General features: G+C 39.0%; 2 protein-coding genes across 3 annotated transcripts; one reads left to right on the top strand and one right to left on the bottom strand.

Annotated features, from left to right (window-relative positions):
• Positions 1-192: 192 nt before the first annotated feature.
• poldip2 (polymerase (DNA-directed), delta interacting protein 2) lies at positions 193-14,904 on the bottom strand. 2 transcript variants are annotated; one of them, XM_077566127.1, is made up of 11 exons: positions 14,677-14,904; positions 6,427-6,508; positions 6,089-6,186; positions 5,853-5,952; positions 5,010-5,085; positions 4,756-4,863; positions 4,455-4,591; positions 4,267-4,293; positions 3,773-3,898; positions 1,619-1,698; positions 193-1,509 (listed from the first exon to the last, which is right to left on the bottom strand). In XM_077566127.1, the coding sequence occupies exons 1-11, from the start codon at positions 14,895-14,897 to the stop codon at positions 1,395-1,397; spliced, it is 1,170 nt and encodes a 389-aa protein (XP_077422253.1). In that variant the 5' UTR covers positions 14,898-14,904; the 3' UTR covers positions 193-1,394. The 2 variants fall into 2 exon arrangements, with proteins under 2 accessions (XP_077422253.1, XP_077422254.1); XM_077566128.1 differs by having other exon boundaries at positions 6,427-6,502.
• A 585-nt stretch (positions 14,905-15,489) lies between these two features.
• On the top strand, positions 15,490-22,263 carry vma12 (vacuolar ATPase assembly factor VMA12). Its single transcript, XM_077566129.1, has 6 exons — positions 15,490-15,780; positions 16,017-16,090; positions 16,352-16,441; positions 19,657-19,699; positions 20,959-21,071; positions 21,179-22,263. Exons 1-6 carry the CDS (start codon positions 15,597-15,599, stop codon positions 21,272-21,274), a joined length of 600 nt encoding a protein of 199 aa, XP_077422255.1. The 5' UTR covers positions 15,490-15,596; the 3' UTR covers positions 21,275-22,263.
• The last annotated feature ends 1,320 nt before the right edge of the window (positions 22,264-23,583 follow it).

The raw sequence follows: 23,583 nt of genomic DNA, 5'->3' as shown, positions 1-23,583 counted from the left end.
ATGACGCAGAGGGCGAGTACGTGTCGCCACGTCTGATCAAGCGACCATCATGTCAGAATAATGCAATCAGTTCACATGTACATGGACTTACAAATACTGTATGCAATGACATGACACCTGGTGGTCGCAAAACGTATCACAATGTTAAAAACAATTTTACGTATTTATATAGAAAAGCGGCAGTCAGGTAAGTATTTTTCAAAACATATTTATTTGCCTTTAATTACATTCCTATTTACAGTATTCCAACCAAAGGAGTTTCAAATCACTTATCAAAACACAATTATGTAAGAGTCCTTGCTTGTGTAATTTTGGCTCATTCAAAGTCTCTTTCAATGTCAAGCAGTTGGCCTAAATGCAAGACATCCTCTGTGTCTACAAGCAGACGTCACTTTTTTTGCAGGGATAAAAATGTCAATTTTTCACATTCACACAATGCGGTTGTATTGTTGCCCCTTGCTCGCATCATCCATGGTGCACTTGTTAAAAATGGAACCTAAACAGGAACACTGCTTCTTACTGCCACATGTAGAAATTTTTGATGCAATTTTGACACACCGTCTTCTTATACTTCAGTGATTCACAGAGGATAGGATTTAGACTCCATTCAAACAAAAGAAACAATATCAAAGTATGACTTATCTCGAATCTGTGCATGTATAATTAAAGTCCTGCATTGTACTCACTGGAGAAGTTGACTGCTGTCACATCAGAAAACACAGGGCTTATTTCATTGGGACTTTTTAAAGAGGGTCTTACACATTTGAACGACACTAGATTAAGATCAATCTGCAAAAATAATGTTTTTTAAATAATTATTTTTTCATTTGAAAATGTGGTAACTGTTAAATAAGGTTGTAAAGTGTAAATGTGTTTATTCTGTAAACTGTTCATACAACCGTCTTATTAAAAAGACCAGATAGGCATAACTGAACAGAAAAGCCATGTGAAGAAATGTTAACGGGAAAAACAGGAATCAACACATTGGAGCATTATGTTTTCAAAAACAGCAGAGTGAAGTCAATGTATGATGCTCCACTGTTGCAGTTGCTCTCTTTGGGAACACAACCCCAGATGTAAGGGCTCACAAACTGGTCAATATTTCAGCTATTTGATGCCAAGCATGACCAGCTCTGCAGCAAATTTTTTCCCCCACACTTCCCTGTTTTTTCCCCCACACTTCCCTGTTTTTTCCCATGCAGGTTGAGTCTGCTTTAAATCAAGTTAACCTTACCACGTGTGTTTGTACTCACTCAACAAGGAAGATGGGATATGTAGGTGAGCATTTGGAAGATCTGGAAATAAATGCTATATAGTCCCTTTACTTAACCTGACTCATTTTTCTGATACCGAAGGCAGAGAGGTAAAGGATAGGGTGGTGCGACTGCTCGCAGTTAGAATGTATAGCCTGCAGGGGGGGCTTTATCATCTTTGTTGCTCTCCAGGGAGAAAGGAGGAATGCGAACATCAAAATGGGAGCCATCAGTCCTCTCGATACGAAATGTTCCCCTGAACAACAAAAAATAGGAAGACAATGATGTTAATCGCACAAAGGAGTACTGTATTGCATTGAAAACTCAATGTTGGAGTTTACATCACGGATGGAACAAAAACTCACCACATGTGACCGCTGGGGGCTTGTAGAGAGACATGGCTGCTATACTGAAATGCTGGCTGCTCTTTGGACAACACCGGCTCCTTCAATCACACAAGAAGCGCAAAAGGACCAGATTGAAAAAAGATCCTGAGCAATAATCCTGTGTTGTGGGTTGTTATTTTTCGGAAAACGTTTGGCCAATTGTATATGTTAACCCTGTTCAATATTTCTGCAGCAAATCCTTATTGGTTCATCAAACAGAACAACAGACAATCAGGAAGTAAACTGAGTGAGCTCGAGGTGTTACCAGATAGAAACAGAGGCTCATAAATAAAACGTGTTCGCTTGTGTTCAAGCGCTTCATAACATTTATTTGGGTGTTGTGTTTTTATGTGATAAAATAACTGTGTTCTGGCAAAGCCCCAGTCAAGTGATAAAGAAGAGCATCTTTCAGGAAAAATGACAACTTACAGTCCTGCTCACCATTATTGGCACATAATGTGGAATATCGTCTGAAAAAAATGAGTTAACTAAAACGTTTAGATTTTTTTATGGAGAACTTGTGTTTTATCTAAAAAGATCAAATGATTAAAAAACAATAAACAATGGCTGTAAAAAAAAAAAAAAAACTTTAAACGTCCCGTCACTGGTATTGGCACCCTTTCCTGTACATCAATCAGTATGGAAACACATTGTGACTCACCTTTGGTAAATCACAAAAGAGAATTCCCTGTTCTAAATTGTCTGTGCCCAATTGACATGAATTAACCAATGAATGATAACTTTGATGTTTTAAAAAGCCACCTGTTATACCCTTCTCCTTTGTAACAATCATCAAAACAAAAGGAGCTGTCTGAGAACATCAGCAGTTCAATTATTCACAAACACAAGACCTCCAAATGGTATAGAGCCATCTCCAAAGATTTTGGTAGCCCTGTTTCAGCAGTGTGTAATGTTATTATGAAGTTTGACAAGCATGGAAATGTCAAGAAACCTCCCATGGACATGGGGGGACGAGAGAAATTAATGACAGAAGTCTTCAACGGTTGGTGCAAATGGTGGGCAAAAAAAACATGTTAAATATCCAAAGACCTGAAAGCCAACCTGGAACAGTTTGGGATCATGGTTTCAAGAAGTACTAAATGCCACACACTGAACCAAAAGTAGGGCTTCATGGGCGAAGACCATGCCTGTGACAGACATAAAAAAGAATGGCTAACCTTTGCCAAGGTTTAACTGGACAAACCACAATTCTTTTGGGAATGTTCTGTGGACTAATGAAACAAAAATAGAGATTTTTGGCAATGCACGCCAACAGTTTTATTACAGACAGCACAATGAAGGACCAAGGATCCAAGGAAAAAAAACAACCTCCCTACAGTTAGGCATGGTGGAGGATCCATATTTCTGTGGGGCCGCTTTGATCGTATCACTGGAATCATGAAATCTGAGAATTATCAACACATTCTAGGGGGACATGTCCTACCAAGTGTTGGACAACTTGGTTTGAGTCGAAGGTCATTGGTCCTCCAGCAAGACAAACATCCAAAGTACACATCCAAAAGCACACGGAAATGGTTAAAAAAGAAAAAAATACTGTTTTATAATGGCCAGCAATGACTCCTGATCTCAATTTGATTGCAAATCTTTGATATAAACTGAAATGTGCCATTGATAAAAGAAACCTGTAAACATTCAAGAGCTTGAACAATTTGCAAAGGAAGAGTTGGGGAAAATACCAGCAGAGCTTAGAGATGGCTATAAGAAGCGGTCATCACTGCCAAACGGTGTGCAACCAAATATCAAAAAGGGGTGCCATTATTGCTGCACATGCTGTGTTTTCTATTTCTTCTTTGGAATTACATTATGCAAGTTGAAAAACAATTTCCTTTGTGGAATTACTTTGGAAATTCAATTAAAAGGTCCTGATGATATACATTTGGTACATTTGCATTTATTTCTAGATATATTGTAGAGATCATGCAAAAAATGAAGGGGTGCCTACAACAGTGAGCGGGTCTGTATGAATTCAAAATGCGGACCCCTTGAAAAACAAATCACTTTGGGCCCCCACCAATACAATGACGTGAATTGATCATATTTTGTTAGGCCCTTAGAATTGTTGTTATGAACCCATTGTGTGTCAGTCAGAGTGTGAGTGAGTGTTTCTCTGACCCTGCCAACCACGCCTCGACCTCGGACAGTCTCCAGGGTTCCAGACAGGCTGAAGATCCTCCAGTGTCTCTCTCTTAGCTGAACCACCTCATTGCCCATGTTCTCCAAACGGATGCAGTATCGCCACTTGACAGGATGACACAGTTAGTACACACACTGCCAGTATATTACAATGGATTAAAAAAAGTTGACCATACGCATTATTAAAAGGTAAGCTTTTCTTTGTAAAAGATCAAATTAAGTTAGGCTATCTTAAAAAAGCTATACCTACACAATTCAGTTCAAGTGGTGGAAGTGAAATTATAAATTATACTGTTTTTTTTGTTTTGTTAATTTTTTTAAGTAAACCAACGTGAAATTGCCCCCCCCCCCCTTTTTTTTTACATGGGGGGTTTACGACAAAGTAGATGCATTAAACTGTCTCAAAAGAAGTTAATGTTATGTATCTTTATTGTATGCATCTGTGAATTAGTTGTGTATTTTCCACTACTCACCCAGTATACATGAGAATTCTGACCTTCCTGAAAAGAGAGATAGAGAGAGACAGATATTAGACTTCCACTGCCACACACTAAAGGTTGAGAGTGGAAACCCAAAGCACCACCATGACAATGGTAACAACATCATGAGGGTCCAGTGACGGCTTCTACCATGCGACTTGTAGTGCATATTCATTATTTACCCTCATGCCCATGTAGAAAGGGATTACGGTGACCCGGATGTTCTCAGTGGTCTCCCTGTGGACGTCCGAGAGCTCCAACCAGGGGTGGTTCTTTTCCTGCCACGCTTTTAGCGTGTCTCTGGCAATGAATGGAGGAGCTACGATGGACCGAGAAGGACAAGTTAACTGAGGAACAAAGCTACATTACATCAAAGCAGACAAGATAAATGACCAAGTCATAAAAATGAGGAAGTACACACAAAAAAAAAAAAAACATTCTTGGCAGCTAAATAGAGACCATCGACTGGCGGTGAATGCTTACATTTGGCAGGGTTGTACATGAGGAAGCGTTCAAACAGCTCATGTTGAATGGGGATCTGCTCTGCAGAGTTGTATGGCAGGATGTCTTCGTGGCTCACATAGTCCAGACCTTACGGAAAGAGAGACGCCCCAAAAAATGTATAGTGATCTCACACCAAGGTGGATTATTGCATCTTTATCTTTAGTTGGACTTTCTTTCTTATCATGCAGTGCAATTCAGAAGCCAGATAGATGACAGATGTCATAGGTGCATACCCGGGATGGCGTAAAGCGCTCGGCTGTCATCGTGGTTGGCCAGAAACGTCACCGCCTCAGTCTGAGACCTCTGAGACTGTCAAATGCAACAAGAAGCAACACTTATCAATACAATGTAGAAATAAGTAAAGAGGGTGCCTGCATGCGGTCGTAGACAATGACAATGACGAAGCAAAGATACAGTTGAAACCACAAGTTTAGAAACAGTTTTGAGTTGTTTGCAATGTGCAACCACTAGTTGTCAGTAAATTCCACACAATGCAATGTGATTCAAGAGATGTGGCACTCTACAATGTAAGTTAAGATTCTTTCTAAAGTAACTACAGTAATTTCTGGACTATGAGCCAATACTTTTTTCACTTGCATTCGACCCTGCGGCGAATACAAAGGTGCGGCTTATCCATCAGATCACAAGGTGGCGCACTATAAAGGAAGCGCAAGAGCGTCGCGAAAGGCAAAACAAACCAAGTGAGCCCAAATGCAGTAGTTGAGACCGAACGAGAGCGAGAGCGAGAGCGAGACAATTTGAGCCCTCATTATGGAAAAGAAAGTAGCGGGAACCGGGTGCAGCAACATTAAAACACCTGTGGCTTATAGTATATATATATAGGGTGCGGCTTATATGTGTAAGAAACTCGAGTATTCTCCAAATTTAGCTTACGCGGCTTATAGTCAGGTGCGCTTTGTAGTCCAGAAATGACTGTAATCAAAACTGCGTTGGATGTTAGTAAAGACATACCGTATACCCTTTCCAGAAAAAAAAGCAAGAATGTAACACTTCAAGAATTGAATTCCTCTATGGTTCTGAATGAAAATGTAAAATTGCTACAGATGGTGACTTACAATGTGAGGGCAGTCTCGAGTATCGATCAGAACTTGGTAGTAAGTGTGAGTCTTCCCCTTCACTTCCTTTGAGCCATGGGCACCAGGAGGCTCCGGTTTGCTGGAAGCAAAATAATAATAATAATATTAATAGATGTGAGGGTTGCATACAAATGAGTAATGTGTAGCCTAAACCCGCAAACTCCGGAAAGTCTTCATTGATCACAGACCAGTCATCTAGAATAGGTGAGGTTTACCTGTCAGACATGGGAGGTGTGATGTCTCTATCGTACAGTCTGGCATGCCATGGAAACAGGACAATTCCTCGATAACCAAAGACACTGTGGAGAAAGAGCTAAGAAAAACCAAGAGGTGTGAGCTCACAATGTAACATCAAATCATCATAAAATAAATTATATATAATGTCTTTGACTAATGTGTTAAAAATGAACCAATGTGTTTGAAAGGTCTTTAAATCACAATGCTAAAATGAAATTGTGAAAAATCAAAATGTGTCAGTATGGACCTAGAATGTGTTTGTTGAAATAATCCAAAGTGTGGCAAGTAAACATTAGATGACTATTGACGTTTGTACCTGTCCCGTCTCGTATTTGCCGTGCTGCTTCAGAGCCTCAAACACCCCCACGGTCTCCAAAACCTTCCCTTCAGGCCTGTTCCTGACAAATACAGGCAGCGTCAATACAGAATGGTTTGGTTTTACGTCAAACTCATTTCAGGCTTCAAAAAGATAATTTGGGGGTGAGAAGCACACAGTACAAATAGTTTGCCTGTACAAACATAGCAGCTATGGTCTTTCTTTTTGGAATTTGACAACAAAACAATGAGTAGTTACGTACAGTATTTAAGTTGCAGTATGGAACTTTTCCCCCCAAAATAGCTTAACAATAAGCTTTTTATTTGGCCATTTATGACTGAAATGCCTTCTAATTAGTAGATTAACACCTTAGCTGTTCACAATGGGTACTCCTGCAAGCTTCTGGCCAATAGTTTTCAGACTGGATTCGGGTTAGAATTTCCCGCGCCCTGTCTGTGGATGTGACGTAATGTGCGTGGTGTGTATGTGAATAACGGTATGTGCAGTTTCATTTTCGTCAGCAGGTGACAGTAGCGATTCAAAATGGAATATTCTACGTTCAAGTAGCTTTAAAAAAACATTCACTTTCAGACAACGTTGAAAAAACACCTGTCAGGCCTGAAAACAGTACATGTATGCCAGGCCAATAGATGGTGATTATGTCAGCTTCTGAAATGTTTGCCATTTCAGCAACAATAGCCATTTCACGGCAAGATTTGACTTTGAGGACATAAGAAAGCAAACACAAACGAACCTAAAAATAATACTTAAAATTGATATTTGACGAGAACCTTAGAACGCTGTTACAGCTGAACAGAAATAAAAACATCAGCAATGTGAGTACCGCAGTCAACATTTTAGACTTACAAACTTTATTGCCCGAGACTGGCGATGACCAGTAATCAGAGGGTAATATAAACTTGGCCTGACCTCATAAAGATGTCCATAGTTGTGCTTCCCCCTCCCCAAGAGTGGTATATAATTTGGTCTTTTGTTATTCAACAACAAAACAAAACACAAGGAATATATTTTCTTTTGTCACCTTAATAGCTTTCCCTTGTACAGTCATATGTATATAAAAAGTCAACACACACTCTTGTTGAAATGCCAGGTTGTTGTGATTTAAAAAAAAACAAAAAAACAAAAAACAAAACCATGCTAAATAAATTAACTCTTATAACCTGTACAATTGAAACCCTACATGAACATCGGAACTTTATATGGGGTTAACCAGAGACACTTTAAATGGTGGCATGTGTGCTGACTCCCATTTAACATGACTTTTGGATAAGATTAGTTAATTCTGACAACCATATCCCCAATAACGTGAGGGTGTGTACACTTGTGCAACAACAGTTATCTGAGTTGGTAATTATTTTTTCTTAAGAGTCTTGAAAATTTTTTACATTACATTTTTTACATTTCAAATTGATTTGTAAATGTTATAGGTCACGGTGGTGAGGGAAAAAAAGTTTAGAAATGATTCATCTCTATTATATCATAAAAACCTGACATTTGAGCACGGGTGTGTCACTTTTTTTACATCCACTGGATGGCGATAAAGGGAATGCAAGTGTTTACAGAGTCAGTTCAGTAGATGGCGATGTTGCTTTGCAAATAAACATTAAGTGCAAGCACACCAACGGTCTTGTCCATACCCCAATGTGACACACGGTATATGCAATTAAGTGGACACAGTCCAAGTACAGTAGATGTAAAGAATGTTCAAAAGCAAAAACTCTACAATAGTGCTGTGGTCCACCATTGCTGTTTTAGTTGTGACATACTGCCGCATGCCTAAATTGAACATGAGTCTCCATTGCCATTCTCAATTACGTACATTTAGAATCCTTGCACACTCCAAAACACTGTTGTCATGTAAACGGTCAGCCTTGTGAAAACAACCCTCTTGAATGAAATATTTTCCTGTTATTATGTCTTCTTCTCATTCCATTGTTTCACAGAAGTGTTGACAATAATTTTGTTTATTCAAGAAGATACCCTCTTATAGAAACAATCTACATGATCCCTACAGGAGTGTAAAACCCGCTTCCTCATTGAGCCGTTGCTGCTAGTCGTAATCTCAATCATAACTTTGACAAGATTGCGGAGAACACCTTGACTTGTCAGATGTCACAAATGCCATTAGCTCTCCAATGCTGCGCCTTCACAAACACATAGAGAACATACTTAAGCGGACGGACCCACAGAAACAACACCAGCTGGTCACAAACATGCATACTTCTCTGCTCCCTACAAAGCTAATCTTTACAACAGAGCTCGAGTAGGGATTAATTTAATACTACAGTCTGTTGCTTTCAGGTTAGTTTCATACCATTGGACGATACAAAAGTATTATTTACAGGAAAAAATATCAATACAGAGCTGAGATCAAATAAAATGCTAAACATCACAACACATACCTATCACCCATTGTGTAATGAATTTTAGATTTGCTTTGAATAGTGAACACCAGCTCACCAAAACATTATGATGGGGATGTTTTTAGATGGAAAACAAGATCTTCTAAACCAGGGGTGCTCAAGTTGGGTCCTCGAGAGCCCCTATCCAGCCTGTTTTACATGTTTCCCTCCTGCAGCACAGCCAAATTTAATGATCAGCTAATCAGCAAGCTCTGCAGAAGCCTGATAACGATCCTGATCATGAATCAGGTGTGTTAGTGGAGAGAAACATGGAAAACAGGCTAGATAGGGGCTCTCGAGGACCGAACTTGAGCACCCCTGTTCTTAACGATTCTGAACGAATTAATAGATTTGGAACTTCGAACAGCGAGTGGGATAGTCTGTTGCGCATAACAAAAGGTTGCCTTTGGGAGTAGTACCCTAAGCCTCTGGAAATATGGCTCATTTGTGTGTTTTCAAAGTGAAAAGTAGTCACATAAGAAAAATAAGAAGATAAAATTATTCAAGATCCGGCGAGATGATCAGATTGTAAACCTATGCATCGTTCATTGATTCATGAGGTGGCAAGATCCCCAAGTTGCCAACCCTACAAACAATATAGACATGGGTACGGAGAGTCAAACAGACATCTTGAAGCAATGGTAGCAAAGTGGATTTTATTACTTGGCAGCCACAAGTAATACATCAGGATGAACTAGTTTGAAATCTAGACTCTTAACGGCAGATAAAGAGATGAAAATGTAAAGCAAACAGGAAGAGATAGAAATTTGGTGTTTGATCAATTCAAACAAAAGTGAATAAAGTTTGATGTAAATGTTGCTTACGTTGCACAGTGGAAAGTATTAACATTTCCCATTTTGTTAAAGCCTACCAGTAATTCCCAAAATGTTTGAAACACACCCAAAATAGCAATGTAATGATGGTCCAATTTAATCGTGTGACACCTCCTGTTGTGGACTCCCAGAGATTGTGGAAGATCAGTTTCTTACCATTGCTTCTCTCTCTGTTTGTGCCTTGGAAAAGCATAGCTTTTTAACAAAATACTATTAAGAGAAAGGCGACAGTAAAGCTCATTCAGTTTACTCCAGCTTCAGACTTTCTCTAGAAGCCTTTTTGCTGTTGGTCGCACCAGACGCACGAGGAACTAAACCATAATTTGTGTATTTAATTTGAGAAAATGTCCTGCATTTTGCATAATAAAGGGATGGAAATTTTGATACAATTTGTAATCTGAGTCATCAATTCCTGGGAAAAAAATCTGGCAGATTGATTATTAAAAAACAATCATTAGTGAGCAGCTGTTTAATTGAAAAATTAGCAGTTAAATCCATGTGATCGGTATCAGAACCAGTACCAGACGATCTCACTAATCGGAATGGGAATCTGCAGGATAAAACTAGCAACATGACAGCTCGGTTGCATCGGGTCCGTATATCTCGAGGGAAAATGACGACATTCGTCAAAAGATTACTCAAGACAGCCGATATTTCGCTGAACAACGTGAGTAGTAGTATTCAAGCAAATTATTTTTCGTCAATACTTGAGTTGAATGTGGACGGACCTGTAGTCACAACGTGGAAAAGGTCATGTAATTCAGTCAGCAATTTATTTTCGTTAATTAATCTGTTGTGGGGGATTTGCAGTGCAAATTACCATACGTTTGTTTTAGAAAATTTCACCAAGATTGCTGCTCCTTGTCATGTTTGCAAATAAAACACTGATCAGAACGCCACAACTTAATTGATTTATTTTATGTCGCTGTGCTTTGCATGTAGCTGTACTGTATTCCTGCATACAGACCACAGCTCTTTTTAGCAGCACTTTGTGATATTGCCAGTGCTAAATATGGACAATGACAAGCTCTGAAATGCTCATCTAGTTAACTTCTCAAGGAATGACCCGCAAAAAGAAAATGGCATAACAAACAAGTTGCATAAGATCACGTTAGAGAAAGGAGCAGGCGGTGAATCATTGCTGTCAATCCAACCACAGAGGGAGCTTTCATACAACCCAAAAATAAACTGATGATAAATTCCCAATAGACAATAAATTCAGCTTAGTCATATGCCAATCTATGAATTATTTTAACACTACCACCATGAGAAAGCTAAAGCAAAAAACAAAACTATGTTCTCATTCCTCCACTAGCTGTTGCAGGACAAAAAGTCACATGAGGGCAGCAATACGCATAGTCCTGGTGGCTGCCAAGACAGTAAAGGTATTATGTGACGAGATGCAAACCATAACAAAGACAATGCGTTATCTCACAGAGTTTCCCTGTCTGGCACATAGCATGGGTTTAAAGGGATGATCCACTGAAAGAACTCAACTGCTCTATTTCAATATCTGTTGACATATTTTACAAATGTGTCAGTGATGTTCCCATCAACGATGAGTGACGATTGAGCTCTATCAACAATTACGAACATCCGGCCAGTTATGATTTATTATAATTCTGCAATACAACGCAATGCAAAAGCTTCCTTTACGGGGTGAAAAACAAACAACTAGTGATGCACCGAATATTCGGCCACTGAAAATTTTCGGCCGAAAATGGCTATTTTTTTGCTATTTTTCGACATTCAGTCAAAATAAAATTAAAGCCGAAAGAATATGGCCGAAATGGGATGTTGTGGTGACGCGAGCAAAAAAACGCTGCAAGCAAGCGTCTGTTTGAATTAAACAGCGAACGCGGGGGTGAGTGTCCACCTTTTCTTCTCGCTAGCTTTTCATCGTGTGTTTGCACCGGTCGGTCGCAGCTACTGCCGGAGTCATTGCGCACACCGGAGGAGAGGGGCGTCGCTTGGTGTGCAACATTTAAGGGTGTCGAAAAAAGACAGAACTGCCATGTACTGCAGTACAGGTGAGTCACTCTTTCTCCCGCAGCGCCTTCCCTTTATTTTTATAAGAGCCCCTCGAACGCTTCCACTTTTTCACCGGCATCCTGGTGGCCGTGCTGAATACTGTAGCTAATGCTAGCGCTATTGCTATCAACAGTTTTAAACACGGAAACACTTACCGCTATCTCCGGGTGGCGACAGACCTGTACAGGACGCTGTGTGTGACTTTGCAGTCCGTTCCCAAAGACGATTAGCTGGTGCGGACAAATGTTACATTGACTATAAGGTGCAATCGCACTGCCAGAAAATGCTCAACCCTCGTTTGGTTTTTAATGTACCAATAGCCAACATGTCTGCGGTGTGGGCACATTTCAATATATATTGTGCCTGGTTAAAATGCCAGTGCTAAATAAATATTTTATAATAATATTATAATATTAATAAATTATAAAAAATGCAATGATAGTAAAAATTGGCATAATTTTTTTTCGGCGTTTCAGTCAAGCACTTCATTTTCGGTTTTGGCCAACCATGTTCATTAATGTGCATCCCTACAAACAACGTATTTGCATTGCTTTTGCCTGTGACTAGCATACAAAGAAAGCAGATTGTTACAGTAGTCAAATGACATTTCATCACGTTTTGAAATCAAAATAATCCTCACAAATCAAATTACAACGATGCAGAATCCAATGCTTTTCAATGAGTGGAGAGCTTCCTTTCACCAGGTAAGACCAACATTTTGACTTGTGACTTGGGAGTGAATGAGTTAATAACTCGTTTTTCACAGATTGGGAAGAATACAAGAGGTGCCCTATTGCCTTTATTGTTATATTACTTGTCTGTGTTATTACAATGTTTGTGTGTGAATATTTATTATTTGAAGGAATAACACACACATATGAAGTCGATGCTAATTTCAGGTTAGCATGTCAATAGGATTTTACATTGACTTTAGCATTAGCACTGGCAATGTTTTTAAAACAAAGCAATATCTTGTATTTAAATATACAATCAATGTATGCAATTCTTTGTTGTGTGTTTAGTTTTAGAGTTGACTCCAACTGGTGTGTCATAAAACAGACTAAAGCACCCTCAGGGAGGGAAAAATCACGTTTGTTGAACAAGTAACATGGTGCATTTAGAGTTCTTTCACATCTGGAACTTGCACACATCTATCTAGCTATATATATATATATATATATATATATATATATCTATCTAGCTATATATATATCTATCTAGCTATATATATATATATATATATATATATATATATATACAGGGGTGTTAGAAAAAATTGATTCGGCAATATATTGCGATATTACAGCGCGCAATTCTCGAATCGATTTAATATGCGGCCAAATCGATTTTTAAACATCAATTTTTTATGGGAATATTCAACAAAATGTCTTATTTAGGGTTAGGATTCACACATTAAGCATGGAAGAATGTTATATTAATGGAACGTTAAGCCTTAATATTTTATTTCAGTGCTGTTTAAACATGAAACAGACTGCAACCTGTTTGTTAAATGCAGTGGCTCAGTTATAAGCCTAAATTTTCTTTTTTATATATATATATATATATATATATATATATATATATATATATATATATATATATATATATATATATATATATATATATATTTTATATATAGGGGTGTGTGTTTGAAAAATAAAATTAATTCAATTCAATCACAATGTTCAGCACTTTGTTTTTCTTTGATTATAATGTTTATAAGCAGCTACGGTTGTTTTTTAAGTGCTCTATAAATAAAGTTGAGTTCTTATGTCATTTTAAATATTTACTCCATGCATGCAAGGCACCACACTGCCACTAAGAGGCCGACGCACACACAGGCAGAAGATATTTATTGTTTCATTTTTTATTGCTATTAAAAGCCTAGCAAGCCATCAGGCTAATAAAAGACCCGGGTAGACACTAGCTTTACTTTTAGTAGGGATGTTCAACACCTCTTTTTTCAGATTGATGATACGATTACTCAGATTGATTATATGAGTATTGACTCTTTGCCGTGTTGCCCACAGATTTTAAATCTACTTGGGTGGACTGGGGGATGGGTTCTCAGTCCTGTTACTTGCGTCACCTCTAACATCATGATCCACAAGTGGGTGACGGCGAGCTAATGTTAAATACATAGTATATCTGGTCACAATTTTTTTTCTTTCTTTTTTAGATATTTTTTATTACATTTTCTTGAAAACTTCTTGGGTGGTGGCCCACCCAAGTATTAACATGAGTATGCAAAGATTTTTTGTTTAGAATTTCATTTAACACAATAATGATGCAGATGTTGGTTCGCCTATGTTTAAATACGCCATAGTATAGTGCCAACTATTGCAGAGGAGGACTTGATGTCAGATTCCCCCCTTCAGTATCAGTGGCTGGTACCAGCAGCCTCCACACGGACCTGATACCTTAAATGAGGCCAGTAAGTAACGGCCTGATACCGATACCTGGTATTGGTACTCGCCCATCACTGAATTCTACAGATCGCTCACAACCACATGTGAGTTACACTATGCATAGAATGTAACAGCATGACCAACATATTTGAATGTATTGGGCAGTGGAATGGGGGGAAATACCTAACCACCACTATCAATGCTAAATAATATAAGATTGGTAAAAGTATGATTAGAAAAACAAGTTAATACAAAGGAACTTTGGGAAAACACATTGTTAAGGTGCTTCAGTTCAGGCATTACCAAATCAACGCTGGAGAAATGCCAATGAAATGAATGCCACAAAACAGTTACGCCACAATTTTATAAAATTTTACAGCCCCTGGGATGTCATGTTTATAAATTATTTTAAAATATGTCTACCGCATGTAAATGTTAACACATGACAACGGTTTTTGACTTTCCCCCCACAATACCTTCTTTAGAAAGTCGTGTATAGCTAGGTCTTTAGCTTGCTAGCACTGACAGGAGGAGGACACTGGCGGTGTGTCTTACCGTGACGACATGAACCTCCGCTGCTGAGCGACACCGTACATTCCGCAGGCTCGGCATTCCATCTGTGGCCTATACGTTTCGAACCTGCTGTCAGCTACACTTAATAATCTATGTGCGTGTTTTTTGTTGTATTTACTGAAAGTACTCAGCAGACCTCTACGCAACGCACAGGCCGCCATCTTTGTTGGTGCTGGGTAGCACGCTGCTACGCTTACACGCATTTACGTACAGGGTACCGATGCTGACTTCAGGGACAAAGAAAATAGTACGAACTGGATTATATGTTTATTACGAACGTCCTTTACACTGACATGTTCCGACAGCCTTCACTGTGCGGCTTGACGTCCGTAGTTAACTTACTTGTTCATTAAGCTTTTTAGTTATTAGGTCTGTGAACAACTCTTAGATTTTTTTCCATTTTACTTATTTATTTTTCATTCTTAATATTTAATAATAATAATAATAATAATGCAGGGATGGGTCATGCCAAAAACAAGTTACACCTCCCATAACTGCATTATTTGTGTACGATTTAATTTGACAGGGTTTGTGTGGGGGGTCTGAGTATTAAAAAAAATGTTAAAAAAAAAATATGTGAAAATTTTAAAACACGGGGAACCTTGAAGGCACCATCAACATTCACGTGGATGAGACGTGGTACCTATGAAATTAATTTGCCAACAAAAGTGAACGTTCATTTCGTCCCACATAATCAAATAAAACAACCTAAAAAACATTATAAAATGATGCTTTGTACTTGAATGTGTAATTTAAAAATTAGTTTTCACAAGTGATCATGTGAGCCTTACGTCTTGTGGTCACGGGTTAAAACATGGCTGCTTGCATGGAATTATATTGATCTCTTGGTCCGCTTTCCAACAAAACAGCTGTATCGTTGTTTTTCGTCGTTAGATGACATAATGGCCTCGGCGTTCGTGATCGGAGATCAGTTCAGAAGCAGGGTGTCAGAACTGTTGGAACAGACGGACTCCTCTCTGCCTGATGGTCTTAGGACGCAACTGGAGGCTCTCTTTGAAAAGGAAGGACAAATTACGCTGGCCTTTAGTACAGCCAGACAATTGAAAAAGTACCTTCAGGATAAAGGTAACGTCATACCAAGCATGCTTTTTTCTTTTATTTCCCCCTCTCTGCAGGCTCCACCCCCTATTCAGTTATTTGTTTTAATTTAACAATGTTTGCATGATTTTTAATAAAAGAAAGCACAACAGTACGTTTCACCGAAGTGGCGCCCAGGCTTATATTAATGAATGACTTTATGTAGATTTCTACTTTTGTATGTATGTAGATTTGTTATTTTATTTGTTCATTTTCCCCACTAGGGCATCCATTCTATTTGCATGACTTGTTGGAGGATAGTTTACTGCACCTGCCGGAGGTTGTGAAGCCCCCCAGAGTAAGTCGATTACAGTTGAACTTGATCAAATTTGAAATGTTAATATTTAACAAAAAATTGAATTCCCTATTTACATTTTTCAACTGACCCAGTCAGAAAATTTTCCTGAAGTCAGACCGTTTTTTTTTGTGTTGCAGCAATAAGTGAATATGTGATGAAATGTTTCAGCATCTACACAAAGTATTTGGTGAATGCTGTCTTTAAAGCAAAGAGTGAGATAACTGAACATTGATCACAAATGTGTTGATTTTGTTCTTCCAGAACCCTGAGCTGGTTGCACGCTTGGAAATCATTAAAGCCAGACTAGCAAACGAGGACTACAACAAGATGACTCGTAATGTAAACAATCAGGTAAATAATATTGTGATCATATGAAAGGGGACTGGATTTCTCATTATGCTTTTAAAATATTTTACCCTAGCGCAGAAATGGGCAACTGGTGGACCGCATGCGGCCACACTCTGAGTGAGCCTTGGAATAATATATTATAAATATAATAAAAAAATAAATGCAATTCATACATCAAACATTTTGTTGTTTAATCCACCCGTTGAAACTCTGAAATAAGATTTTATATATATATATATATATATATATATATATATATATAGTGAAGTTTAAAATGTTAATGTTAAAGCTTTTTTTTTTTTACATCTTACATGCTCCATCAATGCCGAGATGAGTACAAAGAGCCCTGACATTTAAGCTGTGACTGCGCCTATGAGCTTGTATCTTCCTTTCAGTGAGACAAACACCCCACAGTTTCTTGGGGGTGGGAAAGGGTGTAGGGTGACCATACAAACACTAGATGGCTCATGTGCACTGTGAGCCAATCCAAAGCAACCCGACACAGGGCAGCCATTATTTTGAGACAGGACAGGGATGTGATTTTTCCGCTAATTCGCGGAATTCCGCTTTTTTTACCCCCCCCCCCCCCAAAAAAAAAAAAAAAATCAATTTTTTTTTTTATATTATTTTTATTTTTTTATTTTTTATTTTTTTTTTGTAGTTCATTGTGTATGCACATGACTTCGACAGATAACATCTTCTGCTATAACAAAGACATTTGTGGTATGCTCTAATATGAGTTACTTTTCATTTGGTCATGATATAATTACCCCCCCCCACTGGGCACTGCCCTGGACCTAGCTGGGTGCCAGCGGCCCCCAGACCCCCGGCTAAATTTTCAGATAATTTCACTTTGGTCAAATCACATCCCTGACAGGACTGTTCAAGTACTCATAAAGGCCTAGATACAGCAATCCGACTTCGGCCAAATGTGACCGACGCCTACCCCGTGGCGTTGGCCCAAACGTCGGCACGTCATGTAGAAAAATGACGTAAATACAGAAATGCGAGAAGTAATTTCCCTCCGTACCATCGGCGGCGGTAGTCATTATTCCTAAAGGCAACTGGCAACCTGTTTACGGGGGCGGGATATAAAAACGTAAACAACTCATATCGGTGTTGACCGCGGCGCCGGGGTAAACGCGGCAGCCATCTAGTGAAGCAAATACGGGCGTTGGAACAAGCTTCGTCCCCTTCTCGTTCCTGAATGCATGGATGTACTCCGTTGTGGCGTATCCTGTACCCTGTCGACTCCTGGCTGCTTCCGATCGTTCGTTCACCCGAAAAGCTTTGGCCGTGCTGCCCTCCGCGTTTTGGACGCGGTGTTGACCTCCAGCTTCTGAAGGAGCTTCCTCGAGACCGCCGGACGGAAGGGCCATGCACCCCTGCTGCTCTCCACAAGGATCGCGTTGATAAATGCGCAGTCATTGACAAACAAAACGTTTATTTTGAGGGAGTTTTTCCTTTCCAACAACTTGGATTTCCTCTGCCTGACGGAGACCTGGACTGTCGCTGGTGAGTCCACCACTATGATTGAATTACTACAGCCTGGCTATGCTTACTTGGACGCGCCGAGGATGTCGGGCCGAGGTGGAGGAACGGCGACTAATTTTTTTTTTTTAAATGTAAACAATGTCTATTTACCACATCGATCACAGCTTTGAAGCCACTTTCTTTGAAGTCGGCCAAACTGTCACTGCTGTGCTGTGTCATTTACCGACCTCCAAAATACAATAAGGACTTTTTAAACGACTTTGCAAATCTTCTTGCCAAATTTATGTTGAAATATGATCATATCCTCTTTATGGGGGACTTTAATATTCAACTGTGCTGTCCTGAAAAAACATAAAGTTGAGTTGAGTTTAGTACTGTTTATCCGCGCTGTCACTTGCTCTTCTTGCGCTGATTCGCTAGCTAACAGCCAATCACAGTGATCAAATGCCCTTAACGCCGATTCAACATGTCGAATTTGCTGGAAACGCTCCCCCGTCATATTCCAACGGAAGAGGCGGGATTTCAGACTTCCGGGTTTTCACCCATCAACTTTGTTTCCGGTTTGCGACGTGTGGGCCGCGTCACAGTACTTGCGCCTTTGTGCCCCTCTGTTGCGCGTTCCCGTCGACAGGTGCGAGGCTCCGAGTGTGTCGTGTCTGTCTCAGTGTCCGAAGCATTTCAGATAGCCGAGACGCCCTCCCACCGATGGGCGGGAGCGCGCGGTTGGGGGGCGCAGGGGTGGGGGTGCGAGTCTTGGAACTCGGCCAGCAGTGGCCGGAAACGACGCTGATGAGTAAAAGTCGTAAGTCCGTGGCATCTACCCCACTCGATTCCACTTCACGACAGTAATTTATACACTGATCAGACGGCGCATGCCGTCGGCCCAACGCTGTCCGACTCCCGACATCGGATTGGTGTATCTAGGCCTTAACATTACAGTCAATGGAGCACGGACTTTGAAATAGTTGCTGATTGCTCAACTCTCCCAAATTCCCAACCGGTTTTCATTTGTGTTGTTAGTTATGTTACAATAGATGACACAAACAACTATATCGTGTTTGTTTGTTTGTTTATTTTTTTAAATCTGCAATTTAAAAATTCTGCCTGAATTATAGCCATGTTAATAAGGATTGTAATAAAGCCGTTTTTTAATCCGTCAAGAATTCAGTGAGTTATGAGTATTTAGGTGCGTAAATCATCCACTTTACCACTGACTACAGCACAGTGCACCCGAGTAGTCTCGTCTTAAGATGACCAACCAGTGACAACACTGCCGACTCTGTCTTGAGACATCTAGTGTTTATATCTATGACGGTGACGTCATTTTGGTCCGTGCGGAAATGTGGTGTTGTGTTAGCGGAGCGTACAACACAATTGGGATGGAAACAGAAAAGAAAAAAAAACGACTCGAGCACAGCCCAAATTCCAACTCGGACTCAGAGTTTATTTGAGCGCACGTGCACCATGCACGGGCTTGACACAGAGGCTGCAGTTATGCTTTAGGCCAGACGTGGCAGTCAGGAGTAATAAAAAGTGACAAATTCCACAATGCACCTTTCAATGTAAATTAAATTATCTTTACTACCTATTTCTTAAGATTTTACTCCCCAATTATTTTGCACCTAGAGAGAACCCCCAAACCCACCCCTTTCATTTGTTATAGAAATCCACTATGTCATCACTGTAAACTCATGCCTGATTATTATATTTCTTCTCCTGTGCAGGAAATGAACCGCAATGGAATACTGGCAGATTTTGGACAGCAAGGTTAGTCTGTTGTACAGTTCACATCACTTCAGGGAAGGTCTCAGTTTCTGAGCGGTTCCTGTTGTATGGTGTTTTGAGTTTACAAATGGTATAATATGTAATATATAATACAATTATGTAGTTAATGCAACTACATAAGAATATATCATCATGTGGCCCAAGAAGGGTACTGGTCTATTTCATGTTGTTTCAATGTTTTACATTTATGGAATAGAAAGAAGGCTTGTTGAAAGCATGCCACAGAGCATGCTATTAAGCAGAGGTGGGCATCGTTAAAGTAGCACTAAGGAACTTTTCAACCATAATCAAATATTTTCACAACTCTTCTGATGAATCTTCAGCTTAAAACTAGTGAATGGTACTTTTGCCATGGCTTGAGGTCTGTATGATTTTTTTTCTGGCACTAAGCAACTTTGAGGAGGATGGTAGGAACACTGCCACACAAAAAACTGCACGTGCTGACTGCTTTATGGCATACGTCACTTCCCTCTTTACAAAGTTGTTACAAAGAAGTCGATTTGGACGTCTACGCACGATTACTGCTTTCATGGCAGAAGCTGCAAAACAAGTGAAAAGTTTTGTCTGAGGAGACAAAAAAGAAAAAGGGAAGCTACTCTGACAAAAGGACAGTCAAGGATCTGCTGGCATGAGCTCAAAACCAATGCAATGCGCTTGTCCTCATGGGAAATGTTGTCTTCCTTCAGCCATAACATTACCGCTTTTGTCTATATGGTGCCGCCATAATCAACGTAAACGAAAAGTTTCTTAGTGTTGCTTTAATAGAGGTGGGCAATAATCAATCGTTAGTCAACTGCCGTTAGTATTTCAAGCCAGCCCAGTCAGTCTGCGACAGCCAATCAGCGTCAAGAGTTTTCTTGACTGAATAGGTGTTGTATACCTTTCGGTCCCACAGACTGCAATTACATTGTCCCGTTTTGTTTTTGTTTTTCCACCAATCACCACACTGTGTGTCTTTGTTGTTTTTATTTTATTTGTCTTATAAGTTATTTATTTGTCCATGTGCCTGCTTGTGTGTGATGTCGAAAGTACGTTCTCGACGTCGATTGGCTGTCGCCAACGAGGGACGGACTGAGCCCAGAGCCCATGTGCGCCAGCCCAAAATGATGCCCACCTCTGCTATTAAGGGATCTGGTCATGTTTTAAATAGTGAAACAAATGTTTGAATATGTCCCCTTATCTGTGTCATATAATGATACATTATGAACAGTACACATTTTTCTGTTTTCTTTTTTCTGAAGTGCGATCAGCCAAAGCTGTGGTTGTGACTGTTTTCAACTTCCTGGTGACAGTAGTTGCTACGTTTGCCTGCTCCTATATGGGCAGTCAGTACCTATTCACAGAAACCACAGCGGTAAGAATTTGTCTTGTTCTGTATTGATCTGCTACTGCAATCTATGACTTTTTTTTTCTGTAATAAAAAAAAATGGCCTGTTAATTCTAACCTATTTTTGTTCCCAGCGAGTGATATCTGCTGTTATCGCAACATCTGTAGTTGGGCTAGCTGAGCTGTACGTTCTGGTCCGGACCATGGAGGGGGAACTCGGGGAACCCTAGCAGTAACAAACAAGGGAACTACACCAAAGTCAGCAAAGAAAAGCTCTATTTAAGAGCAGCCTTCTAATAAGGTCATACTGTATAAGCATTGTTGGTGCTCACAGAGCATTCACATTTAAACATTTCACTTTCTTTGGAAGTTTTTTTTAGATTGAATTGAAAAGTGGATCAAAACTATCAGAATTTCTAAATGGTATAAAAGGAGCAATAATGGTTATTGCTCTTTGGTCCAGTGTTTTACGAGAAATACAGCCATACAAAACTAAATGCCTATAATAGTTGAAACCATGAATATACCACAATGTCATGCCATGTCAAACCCCTTATACTTCCAAATAAATGACTGACAGATGCTTTAGCTTTTCACTAGCAACTCAGCAGAGCATCATTATACACATGTGGCGATGACTCTCCATAACTTCTGCTAACAGCCCCAGCTAAATTTAGCATCTCCCTCATATATAAAGTCCTTCACTCAAGATGTATCTATTTGACATACTTTCTTGACACCAATTACTACTTAACTATTAGCCAGGGCTAATATAACGCCATCTTAAAAATCTATTTAAAAACATAAATCAAAACAAGAACAAATATTAAGCAAAGGCGTTTCTATTATAAGTGTAAATTTGTGAAACCATTTTGGAATTAACCTGAAAAGGTGTGAATCACTGGCTGTGTACAACAAAAATATTTAAATCCGGTATAAGTCAGTACAAATGTAGAAAATAGACTGCAATGAAAAATTTGTGCTGATTTATACATCTGTAAACGTGTTGTCTTATGAACTCAATGCACAATGCTGTTGGCATATGTATGCACGCATAAGTGCAGTTGTTTATACTGTATGTGCAAGTTTGTTTGTATGTTGTTGTTCCGATAAGGGGTAGGACTATAAGTTTGTTACTTCTTCCTACTCCCTTTTCAACATGTAAACTGTGGATAATGATTATGTATGAAATAAAAAAAATGTTGTTTTTTTTTTTAAACACTCCTCTTTTCTTTTCTTTTTACATCTTTTTACTGTACAATATTTCTGTTACTGGTTTATATGTTCGATAAACAAACAGAAAAAAATTGCATCTTGTAGCCGTTACCTGTATAACCAAAATAGCACAATAACCACAATTTGATTCTGCCTTTATATCTCCCATCCAAGTCTCCTTTATAATCATCAACAAGTGAATTCAGGAATAGTGAATCGCGAAAAGCTGGCTTTCACTCACTGTACACTGTACAGCAGGCATTTTATACATATTGTACTGTACAGTCTCTTGTATCAGTTTTTTTTTTTTGCCATTGTTTTGTTTTACAACTGGCTGCTTATTTATTAATCTTACCTTTTAAAGTGTCAGTAATTACAAAATGTGTTGAATGATGGTGATAGCAGCTGATTAAGTTGCTTCAGGAAAAAAAACTGGTTATCTCCATACCAGTGTTAATTTTAGCCGCCATTTTTTAATTTAGTCTCAGTTTTAGTCCAATTTCAGTTTTTATCACAGTTAGCCAACCTCATCCTGTTTTTATTTAGTCAATTTTTACCCGATTATAAATGTAGCATTTTAATCGAAGAAAACAATTTTATTGGTCTAGTTTTAGTCAGGACAAAAATGTTACCCCTGTATATATTTTTTGTCAGCAGTTTATGTTGAACGTTTCTGATCTAAAGCTATTTCGGATCTAAACTATAACCATATAATTTCTCTCATCTTTTTGATGAAAAGCAACTTCACACACAATTACAGTGGCTACTATGGCTCCATGCAATGAGCCAGTAAGTTAGCCAGCATTAGGTAGCGGTCACATTAGCAGTATTGTTGGAACGTTGTAGCCGTTGGATTAATGTTAAATTATTACAATATATAATACAATATAATTTCCTCTTTTTTTTTACCTTCACCATGAATCCACCACCTGCCTGTTGCACTTGCTAGCTGCAGTTTTGAAAGGGGGGTGTCACTGTGTATCACATGACAGTGTCACAGTCGTGACGGATTAGCAGAGAAAAGATTTTACAAAATCATACAACATTCATCTCGTTTTTGTTCATGAACTAAAATGTCCATAGATTTTAGTCCAGTTTTTATGAAGTGAAGTACATTTTTTTCTCGTTTTCATTAGTGGATGAAAAATGAATCCTGATTTAGACCTAGTTATTGTTTATAAAGAGGGTTTTAATCTAGACTAGTTTTAGTCTGGTGAAAAATGTGTGTTGAGACCCATTACCGATGTCATATTCTATTAGGTAAGATCATTTTTATTACTGTATGTTCCATTTGTTACAAGTATCTTGCAACCAAAAACCTTAT

This window comes from Vanacampus margaritifer, chromosome 5 (genome assembly GCF_051991255.1).
Source record: "Vanacampus margaritifer isolate UIUO_Vmar chromosome 5, RoL_Vmar_1.0, whole genome shotgun sequence".
Taxonomy (NCBI): Eukaryota; Metazoa; Chordata; class Actinopteri; order Syngnathiformes; family Syngnathidae; genus Vanacampus; species Vanacampus margaritifer.
The sequence above is the reverse complement of the archived record's forward strand: the minus strand, read 5'-3'. Positions and strand labels throughout refer to the sequence as shown.